Here is a 26,347-nt window from a genome sequence, read left to right on the forward strand (position 1 = left end):
GGAGATGCAAGACGGAGGAGATATGGGGATATATGTATATGTATAGCTGATTCACTTTGTCATAAAGCAGAAACTAACACACCATTGTAAAGCAATTATACTCCAATAAAGGTGTTAAAAAAAAAAAAAAAGAACAAGCCCTTTTAAAAAATTCCTTTAAAGCATAGAGACCTTGGGTTTCAGGAGGTTTTTTTAAGAAAATCCTTGCTATTCAAGTTAAGGCAGAATCTGTATTTTCAACCAGAAACAGAAGTCTCATTTGCAAGAGTGAGAAGGAAAAAAGGGAAAAGGTCTGCAGGTGAAGAGAGGTAATTAAGTTTTTCTCATGAATAAACATGTCTCAGCATTCCTTCAGAGGGGTTGTTTTGTTACCATCTTTTTACCCAATAAAATTCTGCAGTTAGGTAAGACAATAATAAACTATCTTAAGCAAATTTTTTGAAAGTATGAAAATTCCTCCTCTAGATGTGAAATATGAAAATTTATCATTGGGGGGTTACAATTTAACCTCTTTTAAGGAAACTCAGGTAGAGTACTGGTTATTGTCTACAAAAAGACTTCAGGCTTTTTTTTAAGATGCTAAAGGGCAATTCACACCATAATGAAATCCACTTGAAGCCTGGGAAATTACCAAAAGCTAGAGGAATCCATTTCTGCTTTTCATTTCCATAGCTAATGAGCGATTTCTAACATTCTTTAATTGACCCAGAAACCTTAAACTGCCTTAAATATTAGTTAATTATTAGTTGGAGCTTAAAGCCTGCTGAGAGAATTTCGTGTTCCCACTTGCCCCTATGGATTTCATAGCATTTACCATAACTTGTAATTGCACGTTTATTTGTGTAGTTCCTTATGTCTTCAAATCTCTCATTTAACCACAGGTTTTGTTTTTTTCTATTTTGAACATAAATCAGGCTTTTCTGGTTTGCTTTAAAAACCCATGTTTTCCTAACATTTTAAATATAGGATGGTGGTAGAATGAGGAAAAAAAATAGTAGTGTTAGTTAGAAGATGTCATTAGGGATTTTGACTACACATAGCAGAAATCAAAATAGTGCCTTAGCCACAAAAGGTTTTGTTCTCTCAAGTAAAAGAAATCCAGAGTCTGGTTGTCAGGGCTGGGATAATAGTCACTAGAGACCCAGGCTTTTTTCCCTCTCTGCTCCACCATGGAACATTCCATCAGTGAGAGTATCTTATGGTTCAAGATGACTGCTGAACTATTTACAGTAGCCAAGACATGGAAGCAACCTAAATGTCCATCAACAGATGAATGGATAAAGAAGGTGTGGCATACACACACACACACATACACACACAATGGAATATTACTCAGTCATAAAAAAGGATGAAATAATGCCATTTGCTGCAACATGGATGGACCTAGAGATTATCATACTAGGTGAAGTAAGTCAGACAGAGGAAGACAAATATCATATGATGTCACTTATATGTGGAATCTAAAAAAATGATACAAATGAACTTATTTACAAAACAGAAATAAGCTCACGGACCTAAAAAAACAAACGTATGGTTACCAAAGGGGAAAGAGGGGGAGGGATGAATGAGGAATATCTTGTAATAACCTATAATGGAAAAGAATCTGAAAAAGAATGTGACTGTATGTATGTATGTGTATATATATATATATATACACATATTCAGATATAGATATATAACACTGAATCACTTTGCTGTACACCTGAAACATTGTAAATCAACTGTACTTCAATTTTTTTTTAAAAAAAAAGATGACTGCTGAAGCTCCATCCATGTTAGACGACAAATGGCCACTCACCCTTTTTTATGCAGCCACCCCAGAAGTCCCACATAACCCTTTCATTACATCTCATTGGAAAGGATTCAGTCGTGTGGGCACATGGAGATGTAAGGAGAACTGGGAGATGTCACCTGAAGCTGGGCACGTAACCACTGCACATAAAATCAGGATCTTGTTATGAATGAAGATGGTAATGAATGATAAGGTGGGCAATGAACAGTCCCTGCCATATAATTTAAAACCATTTGCATCAGTCAAAACTGTGTTCTCCTTCCAACAAATGGTGACAGAAATTATATGAGTTCAGAATTTATCTGGAGAAAAATAGGGTGTCACCATCAGACAAAATAAAGTTGTGCCTTATCATTGGCTGGAATATTATTTTGGTCTCTCCATTCATCCCCATGGTCAGGCCAAAGCAATGACTCAAGATAAGGTGAATTTCCAGGAATAACTGGTAGGTCCTATTGCCCTCTCCCCATGACTCCTACCTAGACAACTACAAGTTTTCTGGCCGCTGTCCACTGAGAAGGTGCAAACTTCCTACAAAGCTGTCTTTTCCTGTTTAACTGAGTTTAACTGAGTTTCATGTCACCTACAAATGTATTTTCAGCGGTGTAATCAATCTAACTTTCTAGTCTGCTTTTGTTAAAATGTTAAAATCAACATATCTTCAAGGCTTTCCTCAAGTTATTAATCCTCAACTTATTTAATCCAAATTATCTCATAGGCATATTTTTACCAAAAAGTTGTTTTTCCCATACGTTTTTTAACCTAAGATTCTATTAAGGATATTCCGATCAACATAATAGTACTGCTAAAATTATTAGAAAGCAGCACCAGCACTTTAACTCACTCTATTCCATTACTAGGGACATTATTACTTCTTTGTATTTTCATTGGTTGTGGGTTTGTGCAGAAAGAATAAGTAAACCTAAAAACCAATATTCTGTTTCCTTGAGTTGCAATGAAAAGTTGCAATGAAAAGTTTGAAACTCATACAAATGCATTTTTTCTTTGCAAGTTTGTGCATTACATTAGTCTGTATGTTTTTAACACTTGTGTCCAGGGATGATCAAGTTGGCAATTATTCACAAAATAATGGGGTAAAATGGAAAAGAACTGATTTATTAGGGGAAAAAGCCACCAGGTTCACAGTCAGAAGACGTGATTGTGAGTTTCAGCTTCAGCTTTCTGAACCTCCTGTAGGGGATGGCGGTGGATTGGAGAAGGAAAAATAATGCTTGCTCTAGCTTCCTATAGAAGCTGTTGTGAAGAACAAATACTAAGAATTCATGCCAAAGTCTTTCCTGAATTGTGATGCATTGTGAACATAGGAGGAGTTATTTTATCCACAAAACAACAAAGATACTAATGGGATTTGAGATACAAGAAAACACCTAAGCATATGAAAAATCTTGTTCACAGTTCAGTTACTATCAATGTAAGGTCAGGCTTTCAGAAGAAAACTAAATGTATATCAGAGAAAAGTACCAGCTAAGAAATAGTTGTCCACTAACCAAGTTGGAAATATTTGACTTTCATCTACCCTGACAGGCTAATATGCTCTTTGGGGTTTGTTTTCATTGGGAAAAAAATGAACATCTGATTCCACTATGGTGTTCAGGGTGATATCAACCTAAAGCAAATATCGTGCACATTCTAGGGAGTCCTGGGGCCTTTTTAAAAATTTTTTATTGAAGTATAGTTGATTTACAATGTCTCAAGTGTAGAGCAAAGTAACTCAGTTACATATATGTGCATATATATTCTTTTTCAGATTCTTTTCCGCTATAGGTTATGACAGGATATTGAGTATAGTTCCCTGTGCTGTACAGTAGGTCCTTGTTGTTTATCTATTTTATATATAGTAGGGTGTATCTCCTAATCCCAAATCCCCAATTTATCCTTCCCCCACCTTTCCCCTTTGGTAACCATAAGTTTGTTTTCTATGTCTGTGAGTTTATTTCTGTTTGTAAATACGTTCATTTTTATCATATTTTAGATTCCACATGTAAGCAGTATCATATGATATTTGTCTTTCTCTGTCTGACTTCACTTAGTATGATAATCTCTAGGTCCATCCATGTTGCTGCAAATGGCATTATTTCATTCTTTTCTATGGCTGAGTATATTCCATTGTATATATGGACCACATCTTCTTTATCCACTCCTCTGTCAATGGACGTTAGGTTGCTTCACGTCTTGGCTATTGCAAATACTGCTGCTGTGAACATTGGGATGCATGTATCTTTTCGAATTAGAGTTTTCGTCTTTTCTGAATATAAGCTGGGGGCTATCAAGTGTGATATCTGTCCAACCTTTAGAAAGTTGGCAGTTGCCAGCACGTTCTGGATCTGTATTATACCTGGCATTGGATATAACTCTCCATTTGAGAGCCGGGCTCTTCTCTCATTCACCCATTGTCTCCAATCATGCTTTATCCAGGAGCTCTACAAGACTACTGAATTAAGTATGTGTGGTGATTAAAGTAAACAGAATTGAGCAAGAAATGACAGGTAGTTTTAGTGCTTAGTCAACTGTCTAGGAAAGAATATGGAAAATGGCAAAGCAGGGGTGCTCCTGTGGAAGTCAACTCCAAACCCAGTCTTCCCTGACTTTGCTTATCTGACACTCTCAATCAGCCAGACATAACAAGAACAAGAAGGAATCTAATAAGCCTATGAAGCGCCCATACCCAGACATTTGTCCCAAAGCCTGTGCGCCAAACCCACCCACGTACTGCGCTTGAGAGAGACTCTCATGTCTTCACTCTTACTTTAAACACACATTTAACAAGCCATCTCTTCAGCATCTCCCTGGTGTGTTAGCAGAGGGCAGGTGGAGTTGTGAGAGGTAAATACACTTACAATAACTAGAAGTGATAATGGATAGCGACGGAGGTAAAACAACACCATGAAAAATATTCATAAGGAATTCCAAACAGTATCAGTCCCGTGTCATTTATGTGTTACGCAGACAGCTTTCCATATCCCAGTATCCCACAGAAAAAAAATCTGAATTAAAGCTAAAAGCAGTATTTATGTTAACGATGATGACCCAGAGCCATAAAACAAAACAGTGACATCATTCCCAGTATTTTTTGAAGACTAGGAAATACGTGATTAATTTGTGAAAGTGCACGCCGTAGATTAAATCGTGATCCCAATCTTTGCCATCCCTCCCCCACCAGAGAAGTGACCGGAGTTCAGCGTCCCCGCCCACTGCCTGGGACTTGCAGAGCCTCCCAGGGAGCAAAACCTACTCCCACCCCACCCTGGGCTCCATTGCGTGTATTGCTTTGGCCAAAGGCAGGTAAGCAGGTGCGTCAGATGCCGTGTGGAAACAGATGACTTTGAGTGGCATTCCAGATTTCCACCAGCTCTCCCGCGCCTGGGGTCTGTCATGAGAATGGCACGTCTCGCATCAGGGCTGCTGTCCCGGCCTGAGGGCTGGAGTGGGAAGACTCAGAGAGCCACCACCACTGCAGCCTCCATGTGACACAGGGAGACATACCCCTTCCTTTTTTGTTACAAGCCTCTGAGTTTTGGGAGGGTTTTTTTTTGCAAACTCAGTGTGCTTTAAAATAGTTCCTGTTTGTTTGTTTGAAGCTCCTGCCCTTAAATAATTAAAGAAGTTTCATGGATATTTACGTATTTGGAGACCCTTCCCTGCACTGTGATAGATAACTGAGGTATTACTATGAATAACCTCAGTTAAAATTGCACTTGAAGAGATGGTGGAAAAACAGCCACAAGCAGCCATGTGCAATATATGAACGAGATTGTCCCCTCCTCCACCTGGCAAGTTGGAGAGGGCTTCTGTGGGCCGGGGAACAAGGCCCGCTGAGGAGAGGGTGGTCTCAGTGGATGGAGTCTCCATGGACGGGTGATATTGGGGATGATGTCATGAGGGTGTGGGTTAAGGACAGCTGGCAGCCACCTGCCTTCCTTTTAGAAAATTTCAGGGCTTGAGGGTGTGGATCTCTGGGATCCCAGGCACAAAGCAGAAAGTCAAGTCCGATCTTCTTTCCATCTCGGGAAAGTAAAGCCCTCCGGCGCTAACTCGGAGCCTGAGAATGAATAACTTCATGACTACGCACAAATTATTTCACCTTCTGCCTCGGCACCCAGGATTAATTAATCATTGCAGGTTGTCTCGCCACTACACAATGCTAAATACAAATGGAGGAGACCCACGAAGTCATGGAGCTGTGACTCGTGGTCTTGAATATTCATGTTCAACCACGCCAGTCCACTCTCTCGCCCAGCAACAACTCTTTGTTTTACTGAGCTCTGAGGGGTCCCCTTCTGTTTGGAAGGTGAAAGGGGACCTGTACGTGGTGTGTGGCTACAATACCAGTGCCCTGTCGCGTGCTCCTGGGGGAGATGCTCTAAGGCGCATTGACAGCTGCCTGGAAACATCAACAACACCTGACACCCATTTTTGCCCCCAAATTCTCCCTGTTGATTTGGCAGGTTCAGAATTCACTAGGCCTCCAAGATCTTTTCAAGTGAAAATGCACTTCAGGAGAAAATACTACAAAAACAGAACCGTTACGAACGAAGTTTCGGTGGGAGGTAGCCCCAGTTCTACCCCTTGCTGTGTAATCTTGGACAGATCCCTTAACTTCTCTGAATCTCAGTTTCCTCATTTAAAAAAAAAAAAAAAGCAATAGTAGTGCCTGCTTCATTGGTACATGGTGGGGCTAAAGGGAGCTGATGACAAGTTTGGTACATGGGACGTGTTCAACACATATTAGCAAAAATTGTTGCTTCTGGATAAAAGGTAAAGTCTGATCCACATGTTGGAAATTGTAGAAGGTTGGAGACTCAGGAAAGCAAAAGGAAAGAGGGAGTGGTGAAGAACTTTAGGTGGTCAAGGGGCATATGGGGGTAGTAGAATGTCAGGAATGAAGGAGAAATCGACAATAAAAGGAAGGGGTGAGGGGGAAGGCCACAAATTCAAGATGTGCCACTTCTGAGAAGTGCCTGGGTCCGCACAGCCATCACATGGTGCTGGACTATATGTCCTGAAGTCGGGCAACTGGAAAACCCGGACTCCAGAATACCTGCCCCTTCTCGACCAGGACGACTCAGTCTTCTGAGAAGTGTCGGCTACAAGAATTAAAGATGCACACAGTAGGTTGGAAGGTTGCAAACTTGACCTTTGCTCTGTTTACACCCACTGTTCTAGTTCTGGGAAGTTCAGTCCTACTCTTCCAGTTTACTTTTTTGTGGTTTCATCTCTTTCCCTCCTCTTGCTTAGTGGGAGAAGGAGAATTCAGCTCGGGGTTTCCCAGAGCACCTAACGTGCGTCACGCATCGTGGTGGGTTGAGATCTTCCGGAATCATACTGCGTCATTTAGTCAGTTTGTTGTTTTACTACATCTGTATTTGTCTGCCAGTGTCTCAAAGAGGAGGTGATGGATGAGGGTAAAAGACCCAGCGTGGGCGATTGGCAGAGACAGCTGGACAGAATTAGCAAACTGAGGATGGGCTTCCTCAAAACAAAAGTAGTAACTCACACTGCTGCCTTCATCTCTAGTAATAATTTACCTAAAGGTGGAAAACAAATTTTGGTGGTGGTAAACCTACCTTAGTGCATGACAATTGTTTAATAAGTGTAACAAATTTCGACATTGCACGGGGCCACTGTCAGACTTTGCTAGTTCATGTATTCAAGGATTTGTGAAACCTAGTTTCTTCAGACATTGAAAGAGAATATATAGAAAGGGAGATTAGAGGGTCATTTGAAAGCTGCTCTGAAGAACACTTCTGGATATTTGCTCTCGAGCAGAAAACTCTTTCAGTTCCTAGTGAGTGTGTTGGAATGCTTGCCTTTTCGGCAACTCTGCAAAAGATGATCTTACAGAACGGTCCTATCAGCTATGAAATAATGGGCAATCTCAAGTGTCCCATTTTGTGAATTATCAGCTGTCTCTGCCAATGCAAAGGCCTGAGAGATCACCCCTCATGAGAAGACTTGAAGCACCTGCTCCAGGCTTGGTTCCATCTACCTTTCCTTTTGCCAATGCTGGTCGGTTGATTGCTCTACCCTGGACCAGTACTAAAAGCAGCAGCATCTCCTAGGAATTTGTTAGAACTGCAATTTCTTAGGCCCTACCCCTGAATCAGGAACTCTGGAATAATTAACAAGACCTCCAGTGATTATAATGAACCCCTGCTCTACCTTAGGATTTAAGTACTTGAGCTTGGGGCCTTTGTTTAATAGCAAAATGGTTGTTCTTCTCTTGCATGGCTCTTTTAAAGTACCCAGGGACTTCCCTGGTGGTCCAGTGGTTAAGAATCCATCTTGCAGTGCAGGGGACGCCGGTTCGATCCCTGGTCAGGGAACTAAGATCCCACATGCCACAGGGCAAATAAGCCCACACGCCGCAACTACTGAACCCGTGCACTCTGGAGCCCGTGCGCCGCAGCTAGAGAGAAGCCTGCACACTGCAAAGAAGAGACCGCACACCACAACTAAAGATCCTGCGTGCCGCAACTAAGACCTGATGCAGCCCAAAAAAATAAATAAATAAATATTTTAAAAATAATAATTAAATAAAAAATAAAGTATTCAGTATTCTGAAACTGGGAGCCAAATGTGGTAAAGAAGATGTTTCTTCTTAGAAGGAAAGCTTCCTCAAAATCTAGAGAGAAATCAATGACTAAATTGTAAAGGAATGAAAAATATCTAGTCCTTGGATTAGGATTCTTAGCCTGGATCTTCATCTTCTTGTCTGGCTTTATTCTCCAATAAAACTGATTAACAAGTTACTTATGCATATTTTGGAAGATATTTGAGTTGAATTTAGTCAAAACACGAAAGTAGTGTTATATAAGGAAATTTTTATTAGTGAACTTGGAAAGCATTGATTAGTAGCCTAGTAGTCAGAATTCCTTTGAGCCAGATGGACATTAAATATACTGGCTTCCTATCTGTGTAGCTACAGCTTTGTAGGATCTACTGATCCACTACTTAACAAGCCAGTGGCCCAATTCAAAATAACCACTTCCACTGTTCTCCCACAATGTACCACATAAGTATATTTTTTAAGAGGAAAAGATTCAGGAGTTAGATGGAAACAATCTTCAAATATTTAAATCAGTTGTTATTGAGAAGAAAATAGAATTATTTTGTGTGGCTCAGTAGAATAGAGCATGATTAAACACTTAGAAGAGGACAGATTTTTGTTCAATAAAATGGAGAATTTTTTAACCTGTTTAGTTGCCCAAAACTAAACAGGTTTCCTAACAAGGTCTGTGTTACCTAGACAGGGGCATTTTTCATTGATGGTCTAGAGAAGTTTTCTTCATTAGTTAAAAGTTAATCTAGGTGAACTCTAAGATCCCTCGTCTTAGTGCATTCAGACTGCTATAACAAAAACACCATAGACTGGGCGGCTTAAATAGCAAACATTTATTTCTCATTGTTCTGAAAGCTGGAAGTCCAAGATTAAGGTGCTAGTGGATTGGGTATCTGGCAAGAGCCCACTACCTGGTTCATAGATGACCATCTTCTCAGTGTCCTCATATGGTAGAAGGTGGGTGGGAGAGCTCTCTGTGGCCCCTTTTATGAGGGTACTAATCCCATTCATGAGGGTTCCACCCTCATGACCTAATCACCTCCCTAAGACCCCACCTCCTAATACCATCACACTGGGGGTTAGGATTTCAACATATGAATGGGGAAGGAGGGGGACATAAACATTTACTCCATAACACCTTCAAATTCAAAGATGCTATAACATATTTTCAAGACTGTCTCCTTCACATTAGCTCTCTAGAGTGGAGGTTGCTTCTCTCCTTTTTCATATATGATCTGTTCTGCAAAGCCATGTTCCAATGAGGAACAGCAGATTTTCTGTGGCAGGGTTTTGCCATTTGCTCATTTTACAAACCCGTTCATGATCATGTACATGTTTCCTTTGTTTGCGTTTTAAGGATACAAAGCTGTAGGTAGGAGATCCTGAAATGGAGGGACCAGAAGCATATCAAATCTAATTCTTTGTATTTTCATCCACAATTGAAACTAAATACAGTCAAGACATAGAAAAAGGATCAGGAAAAATAAACAAATCCTCCAGAGATCCGCCAGAACTGGAGGTCTTGGTAAACTTCATAGGCAGCCAGACTTACCTAATAATCCAGTTCTACTAATGATGACAACTAGTATTTTGAAGCTATCATGCTGTTATATGACACATTTTGATAATGTTTCACCAGAGTGAGCCAAAAGAATGATATACTGGAGATTCGCAACTTTATAAGGAATTGTCTAAACAATCTAAGCTCCTCACTCTTTAGAGTTATAAATACATGCTGTGCTTTGCTAATCTGTCCATCATTGAAAACTGTTTTAGTTTCTCCTCCACTTTTATTTGCAAATTTTATACATTGATACAAGCCCAATTCAGGTAACAGGGGAGCATTCTTTATTTTTTTCCTTAATTAAGTAAACATCATGCACCTTTGTATGGATAATGTTTTAGTAAGCTTACAAATAAAATCGAAAATTGCTTTCTTCTTGAAGACTCAGGTATTAAAATTAGCCCAACTGTGTTGCATTATAATCTCTAATATCACATCAGGTTTTAATAAGCCTCTTTTTTACAGCACACATGTGCTTAAGACTTCATGGAAACCAAATCTGTGGAGAGAAGGGATTACTTTAGATTACTTTGAAATATGCATTGTTTGAAATGGCCTCTGGTGACCAGCTTTCGTGAATGGCTGATTTTACTTGTGGGGCACATCATCTGGTTTAATTATATTAGCTCCTTTATGTGACAAGTGCTGGTCTTGTGTGTGCTGAGAAATGAAGGTTTCAAACAAAGTCGAGTAGTTAGAAAATAAATTCTGGAAATGGAGCACCATTGGGTGTTTGTAGTATAGATGGTTAGATGAGATTTAAGGACTTGGCCAGCTGTAAACATCTATTTATAAAGATACTGTAGTGACAATAAACATACATTTGCCCCAAATGTCCGTAGACATAGATTATAATCTGAGCCTTTTCAGGAAGATTATTTTACAGATATGACAGATAATTGTTTATGGTGATAATATAGCTCTTAAAATTTTCCTTCTATAAATTCTTCTGCTTAAAACTTCATAAAGTTCACTCTTTTGTAACAGAGTAAAATGTGAGTTTTCATTAGCTAAAATATTTCCCAGCTTCTGTCCAGACAAAAAGCTAAGACAGAAGTCATATTTTAAGTTTCAAGTTACTACAGGCCTTTTATGCAAGTACTGTGATTTGAATCAGTGTTAGTGAATTTATGGTTTTAAAAATGTCCTACTGTGTCTCTTCAGGTGCTATTCACCTGAAGACTGTGAAAATATCCCTATGTCCAAATACTGTTTTGAGGGTAAGCTGATGAATTTGATTGGACAAGAATGTCATAAATCAGATGGATGTCAATAAAAATGGGTAGACAATTTATCTTTGTTGTATGCTTTGTGTGCTTTGTGGCTAAAATTAATAAATTAATTTTCCTAGAGAGACCTGCTAGCTACTCAGTTTGTTCTAGTATAATGATATTTTCCACGATTGCAGGCCTGAATTTCACTTGAAAGTTAAGTAGAGTTGCTCTTTTTACTTGATAAATGTACAGCTATGCTTGGTAATCACTGGGAGGTAAGTATACAGCTGAAGGAAAGATGACAATCTGAAGACAGTAGAGGGATTTAGGTACATATAAAGCACATGTTGGAGATGATTTTGTCATTAAAAGGCTTGGAGTGGTATATTTAGCCAATAACACAAAAAAACCTCAAACCAGCATTTCCCAGTACAACTTGTGAAGGAAGTATTTTTGAAATAATACGTGAACTAATCTGAATTTTAGGGTTTCCTTGAAAATGGGTCTCTGAGCAAAGGAGTTGACTTAAATATGGATGTTTGATTTTCTTTAAAGGTTCTCCTGTAAATAATACATTTTGGAAGAAAAAATTAAAAAACAGAGCTATTCCCCATAATTTGTCCCTGAATCTTGAGCTAAGGACTAGAATTTGTTGTCTTTTGAAATGCACATTTGTTTTTCACACTCTGTGTTCCCAGACCTCCCTTTCTTGGTCATGACTCCGTGTGAGGCCAGCAGGATCCCTCAGAAGGAACTTGTGTCTCCACTCTTCTGTATTTAAACCCTTAGAAAATGTTAAAGAGCATTATATTGGTAGCGAGCTTTATAGCATAGAAAGTAAACCAGTGGGAACTCTCCTGACTGTGGCTTAATTTTTAAAGCTAAGTCAGGTGTTCTTCTTTCCTCGCATAGACGTTATCTACAAGAAAATATTTTTGAGAAGTGCTTCTGAAATCTAAATGTAGGACCTACCTGTATTTTTTAAAATATTTTCTTCAACTTAAATGTATCACAAGAACTGTGGAACTTTAAAATAAATTCATACTGTGCCAGATTATGTACATCAGGGAAACAAACTAAAATGAAACATGTCCCCCAAATTCCCAAAGCTGTTAAAAGGTGCATTTTTTGTACCTAGGAATGGTAGAACTTTAAGCTACGAAGATTATGTTTCTTCATTACTTAAACATGTATCTGCATGTATGAATATATTTATACATGTATCTTAAGTATGTGCATGCATGCACGTGTGCGTGTGCAGGCATCTAGCGAGGAAAAAAAGATAAATACATAGGGTACTGATGAAACTTGATGCTTGTGGTAGACACTAGTGTTCAGCACACTTCAGCCGTGCCATCAATTTCCAGCCCTCTTGCAGTTGGATGGGGTCATGTGACTAGTTACAGCCAATGAAATATTAGAAGTGATCTGAGTCACTTCCAGGTTGAAGCCATGAAAAGCTCTCCTGCAAGATTCTCCAGTTTTTTTCTTCCTCTGCTTCTCGGTCCAGCTATTGCCGCAACACAACAACCGTGCCCCCATCAGCCCGCATCCATGCATGACCGGGCAGAGCAAAGCTCCCGTCACTCTGTGTGTGACTTGTGGTGTGTATTAAGTCATTGATATTTGGGGTTTTCTTCTTGTTGTCATTGCAACAAACTATTTCTGCTGACTTAGGCAATACCTTCAGATACTTCAATACAGATAAGCTATAAATATATGAAACCAAAGGCAAATTTAATGTAATAAATCATATACCATAAGGAGTAGCTAAGATGCCTAAGACCACATTTGTGGTTCTTTTAATCAATATGCTATTCTTGCACTAGACCCAAACTGAAGTTTCCAATGCCCCACTTTTTAAAGTTCAACAATCTTTTTGTTCTCATTATCTTGGAGCTCATTGCCACCATCAAAACTTGTGACCCTTATCAGAGCCTTTGGACACTCTGTAGCATCTGCTTCAGGAATATCAGGTCCTTCTGGGGGTTTTTTTTCATAATTTTTAGGTCACTTTGGTTTTCTTTGTTTTGCTAATTTCGATTTGAAAGAAGCGGGACAAATCTCAGTCTTGGACCCTTTGCATTCTCCAAAATGCTCTTGGTGAGCTTGTTGTTATGTGGTTTTAGTTCCTACCTTTGTGGGGTAACTCTCAAAAGTACATTTCATGCTGTAACCTCTCACTTCATTCTTATCACTGCTTACCTCTTTCTGTCTATTCTGTTCCTCCACGAGAAGACAGAGGGAAAGCCTAGGAAATTTACTTATTTCTATTTTTATCATGCAACAGATCATGGGAAAAAAATCCAACTTAAACATAAATAAAATAAAAAATAAAATCTGTCCCTCTCCCTCACCGTACCCCAGGGATAACCAACGCTAACAATTTTGTGAATAGATGACTTTTCAAGGTTCCTTCCAATGTCAGGATTTACAGTGTTGGGGGGAGAAAACAGAAAGGGAAAAAAAGGGAAGAAAAGCAAACATTGTTCAAGGAGGATCTCATCATTTAGCTAAGGATTTCCCCAAAGGTGCTCCAGGTCAGAGATGCACACTTTTCAGCTGTCGTTGGTGACTGGAAGAGATTTATTATTCGAGGGGTATAAAAATGTTACCGCACCAGAAGGAGACTGTTGTCTATCTTCTTTGCTTGGAGTTGTAATAAATTAGATGGGGAAACAGGCTTTCTTGGGATTAACAGTAGATGAACTTTGCCAGCTATGGGGTTTTTAAAAGAAGAAATTAGCTCCTTCATGGTTTCACATATATCATAAAGAAGCTAGCACATCCTGAAGGCTTCCTCTAAAGAAAAAAAGTGATATATGGGAAACTTGAAAGTCAAAATTAAAGGAAAAGGGCCATGTAAACTGACCCTAGGAAATGTGAGAACTATGTCGATTGGCGTTGGGGGGGTGGGACGAGGGAGGGTAGATACCACCTTCTTGCTGGTATAATCCTATTTTGCTTTACTCTAACGATAAACTAAGTGTGTTCTGGCTAAATTCAGCTTTGAATAATTGCATGCTGCTGGCCTAATCTCCCTCACTGCTGTGGTTGGTTATGGTGTCCTTTTTTTTTCCTCTGGCTTCACTCTGGAGTGGCATTGCTTTGTACTAGAAACAATTCCATTGCCCCACCCCTGAGAGGCTGATTTCTGTGCTGAGTGGGTTGTTCTGAGCCTGTCTCTCACATACTTTAGATTTGTGGGCGTTCACTTATAAAGTTCTGTGTTATCCTCAGATTAAAACACACACACACACAGAATGTCATCACAGAATGTCATCACTCATTAGATTTGCGGGCATTTAGAACTTAGGACAGTTTCAAGTCTTTAAGGGGAAAAAAAATGAATTAAGTTTGTGACTAGGGCCAAATCTGTAGCCTTAGAGGTGAAAGGCTGGGCTTAACTATGGAACCAAATATACTCTAGGCCAGTAATTCTCAAATTCTTTGGGCTTGGAATCCCTTTATATTATTGAAATTGTGTTTTTATCATTTTATATTAGTAAGCTTGTGTTTATGGGGATTTTAGCTATTGATACTTCGAAATTCAAACTGAGAATTTTTAAAAGTATTAATTAAAAACAATAAGTCTATATGTTAAATGATATATAATATTTTATGAAAAATAACTATATTTTCCCAACCAAAAAAATATCGGTGGCTAAAAGTGGCATGTTTTACATTTTTGCAAATCTAATATTTATCTGAATAAAAGAGAACTGGATTCTTATATCTGCTTCTGCATTCAATCTGTTGAAATATATTGTTTTGGTTGAGGTATAGGAATAAAGTTCAGCCTCACATGGATAAATAGTTGGAAAAGAAGTATTTCAAGAGCTTTCTTCAGATACTTGTAGATCTTCTTTGATACTATACCAAAACTTGACAAGTGGTGATTCCTAAAGGTTAGTTGTAGTAAGAAATCTGAAACCATATCAATGAGCTTTTCCTACTCTGTTACATTAAAATCCAGTGGTCATCTTGCACTTTGAATGAACTTTTTTTACCCATGTATGATTTTGTAACATTGTGTTTGGTCATTTGGGAAACATTGGTTCATTGAATTATGCAAATAGTCTAAGTGTTGACACATTTCATTTTACAATACCATAAAATAACATTCGTTAATATCAACATCGGTGTCATCAGAAAGGTTTTACATATTGGAAAGCTGCCAAGCTCACAGTGGCAGATACAAGTTTTCCAAAATTCTGCTTTTGACTTGAAAGCTAGATTTCTGTCATTGGCAACAAACACGACAAATACCGTCAGTTGCTTTCCTTGAAATTACGGTCTTATTTCATTCACGACTTGAGAAAATGTCTGCCAAAAATCCAAGTCCAAGTAATTCTTTCAACTAAAAATAGCGTTTGAGCAAAAACAGAGAAAAAAGATGTGTCTAGTTCACCTGGCAACTCAGTCCCACGAGTGCTTTCCCTCAACAAGCATCACACCTCCATAGGCTGCAAAGGGTTTTATGTGTCCCTTCTCTCTCATAAAACAGAAAACTTAAAAGAAAAGATGTGCCTTCAAGGGTCAAGGTTTAATCAAATTAATCATTTTACTGCTTCATCTTGAGTGAAACTGTTTTTGTTTTTTTTTTAACTGTATATGATGCTCCCTTCATTCATACAAAAGCAGCTTTACCCACCATTGCCCTTAGATCATCAGTGCAAATGTCAACGAAGTGAAAAAGGGAAATAAAGTGTCAGTATTCTTCAAAATAGTTCTGGTCTTGTGGATTCCACCCACAAGGATCTCAGGGTCCCCTCAAAGTCCCAGATTACACCTTGACAACCACAGTGGTGGACAAGCATATGGCCACCATCCCCTGTACCTCAGCACCAGCTGCCCAGACAAAGGGAGGCTTATTGAAGACAGAGACCCCCTTAAACCTACTGGGGCAACAAGGGCTTTGATTTAGTGTGGGGTTTTGCTAGACAAGCATATGTGAACTAGACTTTCTGTCCAGTTGGCTTGAAGGCTTCCCAGTCTTTTCTTTCTTTTATATGTGACTTGAAACTTTTAATGTCACATTTATAGTTGGCTTGACTGCCCCAAACAAAGTGTTGTAAACTTTCCCCACCAATTGGCCATAGCTACAATTGGTGTTTTCACTTTAGAGCTTGAAGAATAGGCATCTTGTGTTCTGGTCCTGATTGGTGAATACAGCAGCCGTTCCTCAAGCTCACTTTCCATGTGTGAGAAAAACCTCTTTTGACATTTCTCCCATTTTCAACTATTTCTCAAGACAAGCTGTTAGTCTCTAAGGACACTTGTCGTCTGCCACAAAGTATCCAATTCAGACATTGCATCCTTGTCTCCTTTGTTGAGGTCTGCATTTTGTCTGTCAGGTTTTTTTTCTTCTTTTCCTTCTGGAGCTGGAAACCAGGCAGTGAGAGGATGACAGGTTCTAAAAGGTCATTTTTGAATAAAGAATTGTCTGTGTGCACTTTTCTTCAGAGTTCTGTGTTTTGTGTGTTTTAGTAAAGGGAGCGCTCCTGCTGGCCAGACCTGTCTGATAGTTCCATTTTCTTTACCACTCAATTTCTCGGCTTTTACATATGAATCCCCTGAATCGATAATAAATTGTGGCAGAAAAAATAAACGTAGGTCTCTTCTGCACCTTTGACTGTCCAGAAAGGAAAGCTACTTTATAGGTAAAGCATGCATCTTCTCTGCTGTCCCTTTTCTTTATTAGGAAATGATTTTCAATGTCGTTTATACAAGGTACCATTAAGGCTAATTTTCTTTTTCCTAAAGGAAGAAGTAAAGTAAATACAATAAAGAAAAGAATAACCCAGAACACTGATTGGGTTCCAGGGAATGTTATCAGCATCTTAATAGTCAAGAATTTTCAGTTGCATGTGTGACTGATTATTTAAACCAAGCGCTGCTGTTCCCTCCATACTGTGAGTCTGACTGTATTTTCTGGGTCACCGTTGTCAGCAGAGGTTAGTTTAAACCATAGCGGATGCAAGAAACCCTGCTGACTCTCTCTTCACACAACGTTGCCGGCTTTGAGAGGTGGGCAAAGTTTTGCTACTTCAAGGACCAACCCCCTAAGAAACTTCTGTATTTAACTCTTAGGCTAATGCACGCTCTGTGGGAGAAAGCCATTGTTTCACTCATTTCTTCTGCTTTCCCATCCTTTCATGCTTGTATCAGTTTTCTCATGATTTAAAACAAATGCCCAGAAACCCAACAGTCAGGGCAGAACAATTGCGGGCTTTCAGTGTTCAGCAGGCACCGCAATCACTGAAATAACCCCGAGTTATTACCAAACAAAAAACAAAACCACACGCCAAACCGTACGTATTGACTTTCTCAAGCCACAGGATCAATCGGTGGTGGCTTGCTTTTTGCTCTGCGGATCATGTGGTCAGGACTGCCTTGCTGCAGACACTGGATTTTTGTTTTAAAACCTAGTTCTTATTGAGTCTTTCTCTCTCTCTCCCCCTCCCTTCTTCCCTCCCAAAGAATAATTACAGGCTGCAAAGTAAAAAGCATTAGAACTGTTTACAAAACAGCTCATAAAGTTTAAAATAATAGGGGCGTGTGTGTTTGTGTAAAACACAATAATGTGTATGGCAGGGGGAAGCGGTACACCGTCTTTCTTCATTCTTCTTTCGCTGCCCCATGTCACCCTCCAGAACTGAAGGCGCGGAAGGGAGCGATGGAGTCCCTTTCCTCCTGCTTTGCATTCCTCACACTTCATTCGTGATGCTTACTTATCTGACCCCCATTTATTGTTGAGCATCAAAATACAGACCCTCAGGTGTGTGGGGACAGAGTGGCTGCTGGAGCGGGCTGCTATCTAATTAATTTTAGGGCAGTCGAAATTCCCATACAGATGCTCCCTCGTGACATTCAAGAGAAAGATGGTGTTTTTTTGTTTTTTTTAATGAGTCCTTTGCTATCTTTCAGAAGTCCAAGAGAACAGCTTTCAGCAGGTTAGCGTTCTAAAGTGAAAGGGGCGTTTTTCCAACCCTTTCCAAAGTCTCCTCCTGTGCAGATTCGCAAAGACTTCCACAGTGCTCCCCTCCAGATTTGATTTGATTTGATTTTTTTAAGGTGGAAGGGTCGCCTCTAACCAACAGCCTCAGAGCCCATCAGTCATGTTGCTTTGCAGGTTAAGATCTGCTGCGGCAAAGCCAAACCTCGGTGCTAGCGGCGCTGCACCGGCTCTGGACAGTAGTGAAGCTGGTGCTGACAGTCGGAGGAGGGCTCTGTCCCCTTAGGCGCCGATGCGCTGGGGACGAGGGCTGGGCCGAGGGACCAGCCCAGCCGGGAGGAAGCATCCCTTCCCCCGGTGATTGATGGAGGACAGTTAGCTTTTCGGAGACTGGGAAAGGTTGCTCTCCCAGCCACTTACTATGAAGTCTTTGTCAGCAAAAAGAACTCTCCTGGGCAGTGAGTGACATCATGCAGATGACAAATGACAGCTTTGCGTTTCATTCTGCTTGATAAGTACTCAATATCGTATGCAGGTGAGTTAACGCTCCCCAGATGCAAACACTCCAGTGCACTGTGGTTTCACAGGCACTGCTGGCTCTTCCGTATCAGTCATTTGTTTTCTTGGGGATGTTTGAAGTACTGTTAAAGTGTGAGCAGGGATGATACCCAGATCACCGTATTTATGATTATGAAATGAAGGTGTTATTCATGTCATTTGTTAGCAGTTCTGAATGTTGTTTCCTTCTGTTTCTCCCTTTTGGAGTACAGATTTTAAAAATTATATCAATATATATGTATAGATATGATTTATATATTACATTTATATTTATTATACTTATATATAAATATAATATATAAATCATATCTATACATACATATTTATGCTGTTTCAAGAGACTATTTCAGACCAAAAATCTGTGTCAAAATCCTTGACTGACGTTTCCTTTGTGTTTTTTCTCCCCCTTCCAGGACCCCATCTGCAGATGTCCTGAATACCTCCGAGTATAGCAATTGATTATTCAACCAGGATACCTAATTCAAGGTATTAGCTCTTGTCAGAAAGCTTTTACATCTGAGCTCTGTGTTGGAAATTCTATTTTGGCAATGAATTTTGAAATCGGAAAAGTTGGAATGAGAATAAAGGACAAAAGTGAATTTGCAAAATAATCAAGCGCTTAAAAAAACGACCTGACGCCTGGGAGGGTTTGCCGCTTCTGACTCATGGGCAGCCCTTTCTCTGCCGGTTTATGTGCCAGTTCTCACTGAGTTGTAGTGCTTTTTCTACAACTGTGTTTGGGGTTTGGATTTCATTTTCGTCTCTCCCTCTCACTTTCTCTCTGACTGCCCAGAGCTGCAGGAACCAGGAGACAGACATTTTGTCAGTTTTGCGACATTGGACCAAGCACAATGAAGTATTCTTGCTGTGCTCTAGTTTTGGCTGTGCTGGGCACACAGCTGCTGGGGAGCCTCGGTTCAACCATCAGATCCCCGAGGTTCAGAGGCCGGATACAGCAGGAACGAAAAAACATCCGACCCAACATCATTCTTGTGCTCACCGATGATCAGGACGTGGAGCTGGGTGAGACACTGGGTTTTTCACTTGTTGGTCTCTTTTGCTCAAATGATTTGCTGGCTTGCATTATCAGTAACAGTCAGTTAACTTTTGGGGGTTTGGCACATCATGGTAGTATCTGAACCAACAACCTAGGTTATAAAATGTACTCGTATTAATGATACAGCGTTTGGTTTGTGTTTCAACTTGACTCTTCTGATCTTAAGTTTTTGAAGCTAGGGGTGGGGTGGGAGGATGGGAGGATGGCAGGCGAGAGGAAGCATGAAACTGTAGAAGTCAAGGGTTGGATCGTGCGCCTTGGAAAACTCTTGGTCCAGAACTTTTCAAAATATTTGGGCAAATTTGTTTCAAAGAGTATGAGATTATGACTGTAATTCTCTGCAATGCATATGAACATAGGTGGATACAAAAAGAACTTGTCGATTGTCATTATTATTAAGGTGATTCCTTTATTCACAGCTTGTGATTGTTAGGGAATTGAAAGTTACAGTATTCTGCACATCCTTCTGGTAGTAATTCACTGCTACCACCTTAGACAGGATGCTTTTCTGAAGAATTCGCTCACCTGGGTTAATTCTAGAGCACTTAGAAAGCCTGCCAACATCTGGTGTTTCAGCTTAGCTTCTGTATCACCTGATTTAGTTTCTCACCTTCTCACTTTCTTTAATGGCCCAGCCCTATGGTCTTGCCCATAAGCTTAAGGTCAAGTTCTTCTAGGGTACCTAGGACAAATGAAAAGCTTGCCCTTACGAGTTGTCACCACCACTCATTTCCATTCCTGGACGCAATGCCTTGCTCTCAGGAATCGCTCAGCTAGGCTTATCCATCACGCTGAACTTGACCGTCGCTAGTAGCTTTTAGACTTCCTGCTAGCAGAGCACCCTGGGCTTCTTTCCAGAGCTCCTCTGGCTAGGGTCTTTGAGGATAAACCCCTCCAGGCTGGAATTTGATCCACAGGGATAGGGACTTTGATTTCCAATTGGAAACCAAACCCTGGAATCCCAAAAAGTTAACTTTTTGGGTTCAGCTGGAAACAAAGGCACTAAAAGCCAGCAGAGGTAATGATTGTTGGAGGTGACTTGCAGCGTCTGTTGTCTCTCACTTAATTGCTTATTTTTTAATTTTTATTTACTTATTTGGTTGCGCCGGGTCTTAGTTGCGGCTGGCGGGCTCCTTAGTTGTGGCACGCGAACTCTTAGTTGCAGCATGCATGTGGGATCTAGTTCCCTGAGCAGGGATTGAACCCGGGCCCCCTGCATTGGGAGCATAGAGTCTCAACCACTGTGCCACCAGGGGAGTCCCTTTCACTTAATTGCTTAAGCAAGACCATGGATTTTCAGGCATCATGCCAAAATGAAAAGTCTTGCAGGTACGACTTTAGTATGTATGTGGCTGGTGGTTTAAGTTTCATTCACCTACAGGGCAAGTAAAGTGAAGACCTTTGAAGTCACCTCCCTTAACATCTCTCGTATCCATCCTTTTCAGTGAAGCCATTCTCTTCTCTCCCAGTTTTTCCCTAACTGGTTGGTCACGTGACCCACCTGTGCCCTCTAGTCTGGCCCTTCCTACCTATTCTTCATTTCCTGCAAGTATCTGATCAGGTCTCTGCTGCTTAAAACCCTCCACCAGGTTCCTTTACCAAGAGGATTAAGCCCCTCCCCTCTGCAGGCTGATGAGCGCCGGGCATCTGTCCCTACCTATTTCTGTAAGGCTATTTCCCTTTCCCCCACTTTTGCTCTGTGCTTCATGGAAACAACTTACACTTCCCTGAAGGTGTCTGGTGGTTTCATCTCCCTCACCTATATTTCATGCCTTTGTACATCTCATCCCCTCTGCCCTTTCCCCATTTTTCCACCTGACAAACCTCTACCTATTCTTCGTGACCCAGTCCAGATGCCTTCCCCTTGGGGGTCTTCCTTTACCAAAACGATCCTGCTGTCCAGCAGGGTGGAGGGAACTTTCCTTTGCACCACCTTGGACCTGCCTCCAGCGTATGACCTTTAATCCACCATGTGCTTCCATACCTGTCTCTTCCACTCAACTGAGAGCAGCTAGAGGGCAGGGTAGTGTTTTATTTATGTTGCAGTCCTGATGCTGGGACTGTGCTGGGAATCTAGTAGGTGCTCAGTAAACTGGAAATGGACCCACAGGGGCCTGAAAAGGCTAACACAATTCCCAGAAATGAATGCAAGTATCCATCATGATCTACCTCTTCAATATACAATCCTTGTCTTTAAAATAAATTAAGGAATTGTTTGATCAGTGTATTTTTAAGAGTTCAAAATTTCATCCTTATCCTATAGTTAATTAATTCATTCAGTAAATATTTATTAAGCAGTTATTAAACACTGGCTTCTAGTGGAAGCACATGGATATAATGGTGAAGAGTCGTAGGCCAGGTTCAATCAACCCAGCTGTTTCCTACATGTTTGCCTTGCCTTTACTTCCTTCCTTGATTTCCTACCCAGATACCAGGCTAAGCATTCACTCATTTAATCATCACAATCGCTCTATGAAGTGGTTACTATTACTCTCCTCAGTTTACACTTAAGATAAATGAGGCTTAGAGAAGTCGCATAGGCTGTGATGAGCTAGGAAATGGTAAACTCAGGATCTGTATTAGGGCTGGGTCTCCGAAGCTACACATTTAACCATGATTCCTTCCTTCAATCCGTCCTTCAACAAATATTTATTGAGCCCTTCCTAAAACAACCTGTAAATACATGGTCACGCCCTAGGTTCCGAGATAACAGCTAAGATGGGTCTTGTTATCCCACTGGCAGAACAAGTTGATGATGAATCGCTGTGAACCACGGGTAAAAATTTAGAGAAGACTTCTTTTCTCAGCAGAAAAATTATGCTCTTGGTAGTGAGGACAGTTTGATGGAGACTTCTGCCTGGCCGATTGTAATGCTCTCATGATCTTTCTTGACACTTAACTGCTCTAGACTTTAGTTGGCTTTTGTGTTTTTTCTAATCATCTTAACCAATTTTTTTTTTTTTTTTTTTTTTTTTTTTTTTTGGCTGCGTTCTGTCTTCATTGCTGCGCACGGGCTTTCTGTAGTTGCGGCGAACGGGGGCTACTCTTCGTTACGGTGCGTGGCCTTCTCATTGCGGTGGCTTCTCTTGTTGCGGAGCACGGGCTCTAGGCACGCGGGCTTCAGTAGTTGCAGCATGCGGGCTCAGTAGTTGTGGTGCATGGGCTTAGTTGCTCCGCGGCATGTGGGGTCTTCCTGGACCAGGGATCGAACTCGTTTCCTCTGCATTGGCAGGCAGATTCTTAACCACTGCACCACCAGGGAAGTCCTCATCTTAACCATTTTTAAGTGTACAATTCAACAGTGTTAAGTACATTCACATTGTTGTGCAACCAATCTCCGAAACTCTTTTCATTCTATAAAATTAAAACTCTATACCTATTAAACAGTAACTCCCTAAACCCCCAGCCCTTGGCAACCACCATTCTACTTTCTGTCTCTATGAATTTGACTGCTCTGGGTACTTCATATAAGTGGAATCATACAGTATTTGTCTTTTTGCAACTGGCTTATTTCACTTAGCATAATGTCCTTCCTCACTGTTCATCTGTGTTGTAGCATGTCTCAGAATTTCCTTCCTTTTGAAGGTTGAATAATATTCCATTATATGTATATCCACCCTGTGTTTATCCATTGATCTCTTATTAGACATTAGTGTTGCTTCTGCTTTTTGATTATTGTGAATAATGCTACTATGAACATAGGTGTATAAGTGTCTCTTTGAGACGCTGCTTTCAATTCTTTGGGGCTATATACCCAGAAATGGGGTTGCTAGATCATTAATTCTATTTTTAATTTTTTTGAGGAACTGCAATACTGTTTTCATAGCGACTGCACCATTGTCCATTCCCACCAACAGTACATAAGGGTTCCAGTTTCTCCACATTCTTGACAACATTTGCTGTTTGCTGGTTTTTTGATAATAGCCATCCTAATGGGTGTGAGATGTTCTCTAATTGTGGTTTTGACGTGGTTTATTTTGGTTTGATTTTTTACTTACATGTGATTATGTTTGCCAAATATTGAATAAATCTTCACCTAAGCAAAACTTTTGCACCTGTAACGCTGCAGGCATTTTGGCTTCTGTGCCTCCAGAAGGATATAACAGACTTAGAAAAGGCTTAGGAAAACAACTACAAAAATTGTAATAGAATACTTTTCCTTTTAGGAAAGAATAAAACAATTGTATCTCTTTGTCTGGAAAGACAAAGGCTAAGAAGGATTGTAATCCAAGTTTATGAAACAAGCTGGGAAGGAAGGCTCTTGTTAAGTAGGACTGGGGCCCCTCCCTCAACTTTGAGGACAAATAAAGTAAACTAGTACTTTGTGAAAGGAGTGAAACACATGAGGAATCTACTAATAAAAGTGCTAGAACCTTATATGTGGATAACACTTTATCTTTTTCCAAAGAACATTTATTCTCATTATTGCATTTTATTGTCATCCCACCCAAGTTGGGTGGGTAGGACAAAGATCATCATCCCAGGAGAACACTTGATCCATGGAAAGATTAAGTAATTTAACCAACGGTCCCCGTACTTCTGGATTTGCTTTTTCCACAACTTGAGAAGTGGTTCAGGTTATGCCTCTACCTGTAAATAGTTCAGGTTTTTAGGCAAAGTTAATGGGTGGAGATTTACACCTTTTTTAAAAAAATTGGAGTATAGTTAATTTACAATATTCTGTTAGTTTCAGCTGTACAGCAAAGTGATTCAGTTATACGTACATATATATCTATTTTTTTCAGATTCTTTTCCCTTATAGGTTATTACAAAATATTGAGTATAGTTCCCTGTGCTATACAGTAGGTCCTTGTTAGTTATCTATTTTATATATAGTAGTGTGTATATGTTAATCCCAAACTCCTAATTTATCCCTCCCCCTCCTTTCCTCTTTGGTAACCGTGTTTGTTTTCTATGTCTGTGAGTCCATTTCTGTTTTGTAAATAAGATCATTTGTATCATATTTGAGATTACACGTATAAGTGATATGATATTTGTCTTTCTCTGTCTGATTTACTTCACTTAGTATGATAATCTCTAGGTCTATCCATGTTGCTGTAAATGGCATTATTTCATTCTTTTTTATGACTGAGTATATTCCATTGTATATATATGTACCACATCTTCTTTTTTAAAAATAATGTATGATTGATTTTATTTTATTTATTTTTTATTTTTTGCTTTTGGCCACGCCACATGGCTCGTGGGATCTTAGTTCCCCAACCAGGGACTGAACCTGCGCCCTTGGCAGTGAAAGCATGGAGTCCTAACCACTGGGCTACCAGGGAATTCCCAGTACCACATCTTCTTAATTCAGTTGTCTGTTGATGGGCACTTAGGTTGCTTCCATGTCTTGGCTATTGTAAATAATGCTGCTATGAACATTGGGGTGCATGTATATTTTCGAATTATGGGTTTTTTTTAAGCTAGAAAAACACAAATGGACATGATTAACATGAAGTTTGGGATGATGGTTACCATCTGGGGAAGGAGTGGTAACCAAGAACATCAGCAGTATCCATATTTCATTTTAAAATTTAAAATATATATCTGAAGAAACTATGATCAAATGTTAAGCTTTGACAAAGCTAGGAGTCATGTTATTTATTCTATTTTTCCCTGCACTTGAAATATCTTACAAATCAAAAAGAAGAAAATCAGAAATGCTTGTGGGACTCCCCTAACTTTCTGAGACTAGAGTCAAAGAGATTAGGCTCTAAATCTTTCCCAAATGGTCCCTGGGTGCCACTCTGAGAAACAAAATAATGAGCTGATTAGACCATTGATCTGGCTCAATGTGGCATTTCTTAAATTCTTAGGAAATTGGACTGGTGCTAACATCTCAGTAACGCTGACCCAATGCTTCTCTTAGATCATAAGGATAATTAAGAAATCTTAAGTACATGGAAACACTTTGTTTAAAGCAGAGGTCACAAATGGGATCTACAGTCCAGAGCTAGCCCACAGATGTGTTTTGCTTGACCAGCACACTTTTTAAAATCAAGGCAACATTTTAAAAGATCAGGTGATTTTACATAAAAAGGAAAAAAATCCAGATTCCGACTTTTCTTGAAAGTTCAGAATAATGAGGGCTTACATTCCCATGAGGCAGCCATCAGTTAAATGCTTGAAGGGGAGTCAAAGCTGCCCCCATTAGGTGGGGCGTGTCCTCCCGAGACCCTCACGGTCCCCACCACTCTCCACTGCTCCCCAACACTTAGGCCAAGGAGCACTTGCTATTTGCCATCATGCCCATCCTGCTGATTTTCTTACAGTCAGGGGAAAGTTCTGTATACCCACATCTCTATCAAACGTAGAAAACTGGGAAGACGAAAGCTCTGTAATTTTTCTTGTACCTGCCTACCTTCTCTGTCTAGCCTGTAGGCATTTGTACTTCCATTCCCCTAAAAAACTAGTCTCCACTTTTAATGGCCTTTAGCTCTTTAGGAGAAAAAAAATAATGGGTCCTAGTGACCTGGAAACATGCCAGACAGATTTATTATCTGCTTCTTGGTCCCTTCTTCCCCCAACTTGTTTTCCCTCCTCTGGTTTTAGCTGAAACATCTGTTTTTTTCTTTCCTACCAATTTCATAGTTTTGGTAGAAAAAGGTATACTGTGTGATC

At 40.0% G+C, this 26,347-nt stretch overlaps 1 protein-coding gene across 6 annotated transcripts in view; it reads left to right on the plus strand.

Moving 5' to 3' along the window:
• The window catches only part of SULF1 (sulfatase 1), a 161,107-nt gene that overhangs the window by 66,587 nt on the left and 68,173 nt on the right, over positions 1 to 26,347 (plus strand). For 5 of the 6 annotated variants that reach the window (XM_061171316.1, XM_061171318.1, XM_061171315.1 and 2 more), the window contains 2 exons: positions 19,080 to 19,152; positions 19,460 to 19,689. In XM_061171316.1, coding sequence (XP_061027299.1) covers positions 19,518 to 19,689 — 172 coding nt within the window. In that variant the 5' untranslated portion in view covers positions 19,080 to 19,152; positions 19,460 to 19,517. Of the gene's footprint in view, positions 1 to 17,037; positions 17,181 to 19,079; positions 19,153 to 19,459; positions 19,690 to 26,347 lie in introns of those variants that run through there. The other variant, XM_061171317.1, reaches the window with a different exon arrangement.

The sequence above is a fragment of the Eubalaena glacialis genome, chromosome 17, assembly GCF_028564815.1.
Source record: "Eubalaena glacialis isolate mEubGla1 chromosome 17, mEubGla1.1.hap2.+ XY, whole genome shotgun sequence".
NCBI classification, from domain to species: Eukaryota; Metazoa; Chordata; class Mammalia; order Artiodactyla; family Balaenidae; genus Eubalaena; species Eubalaena glacialis.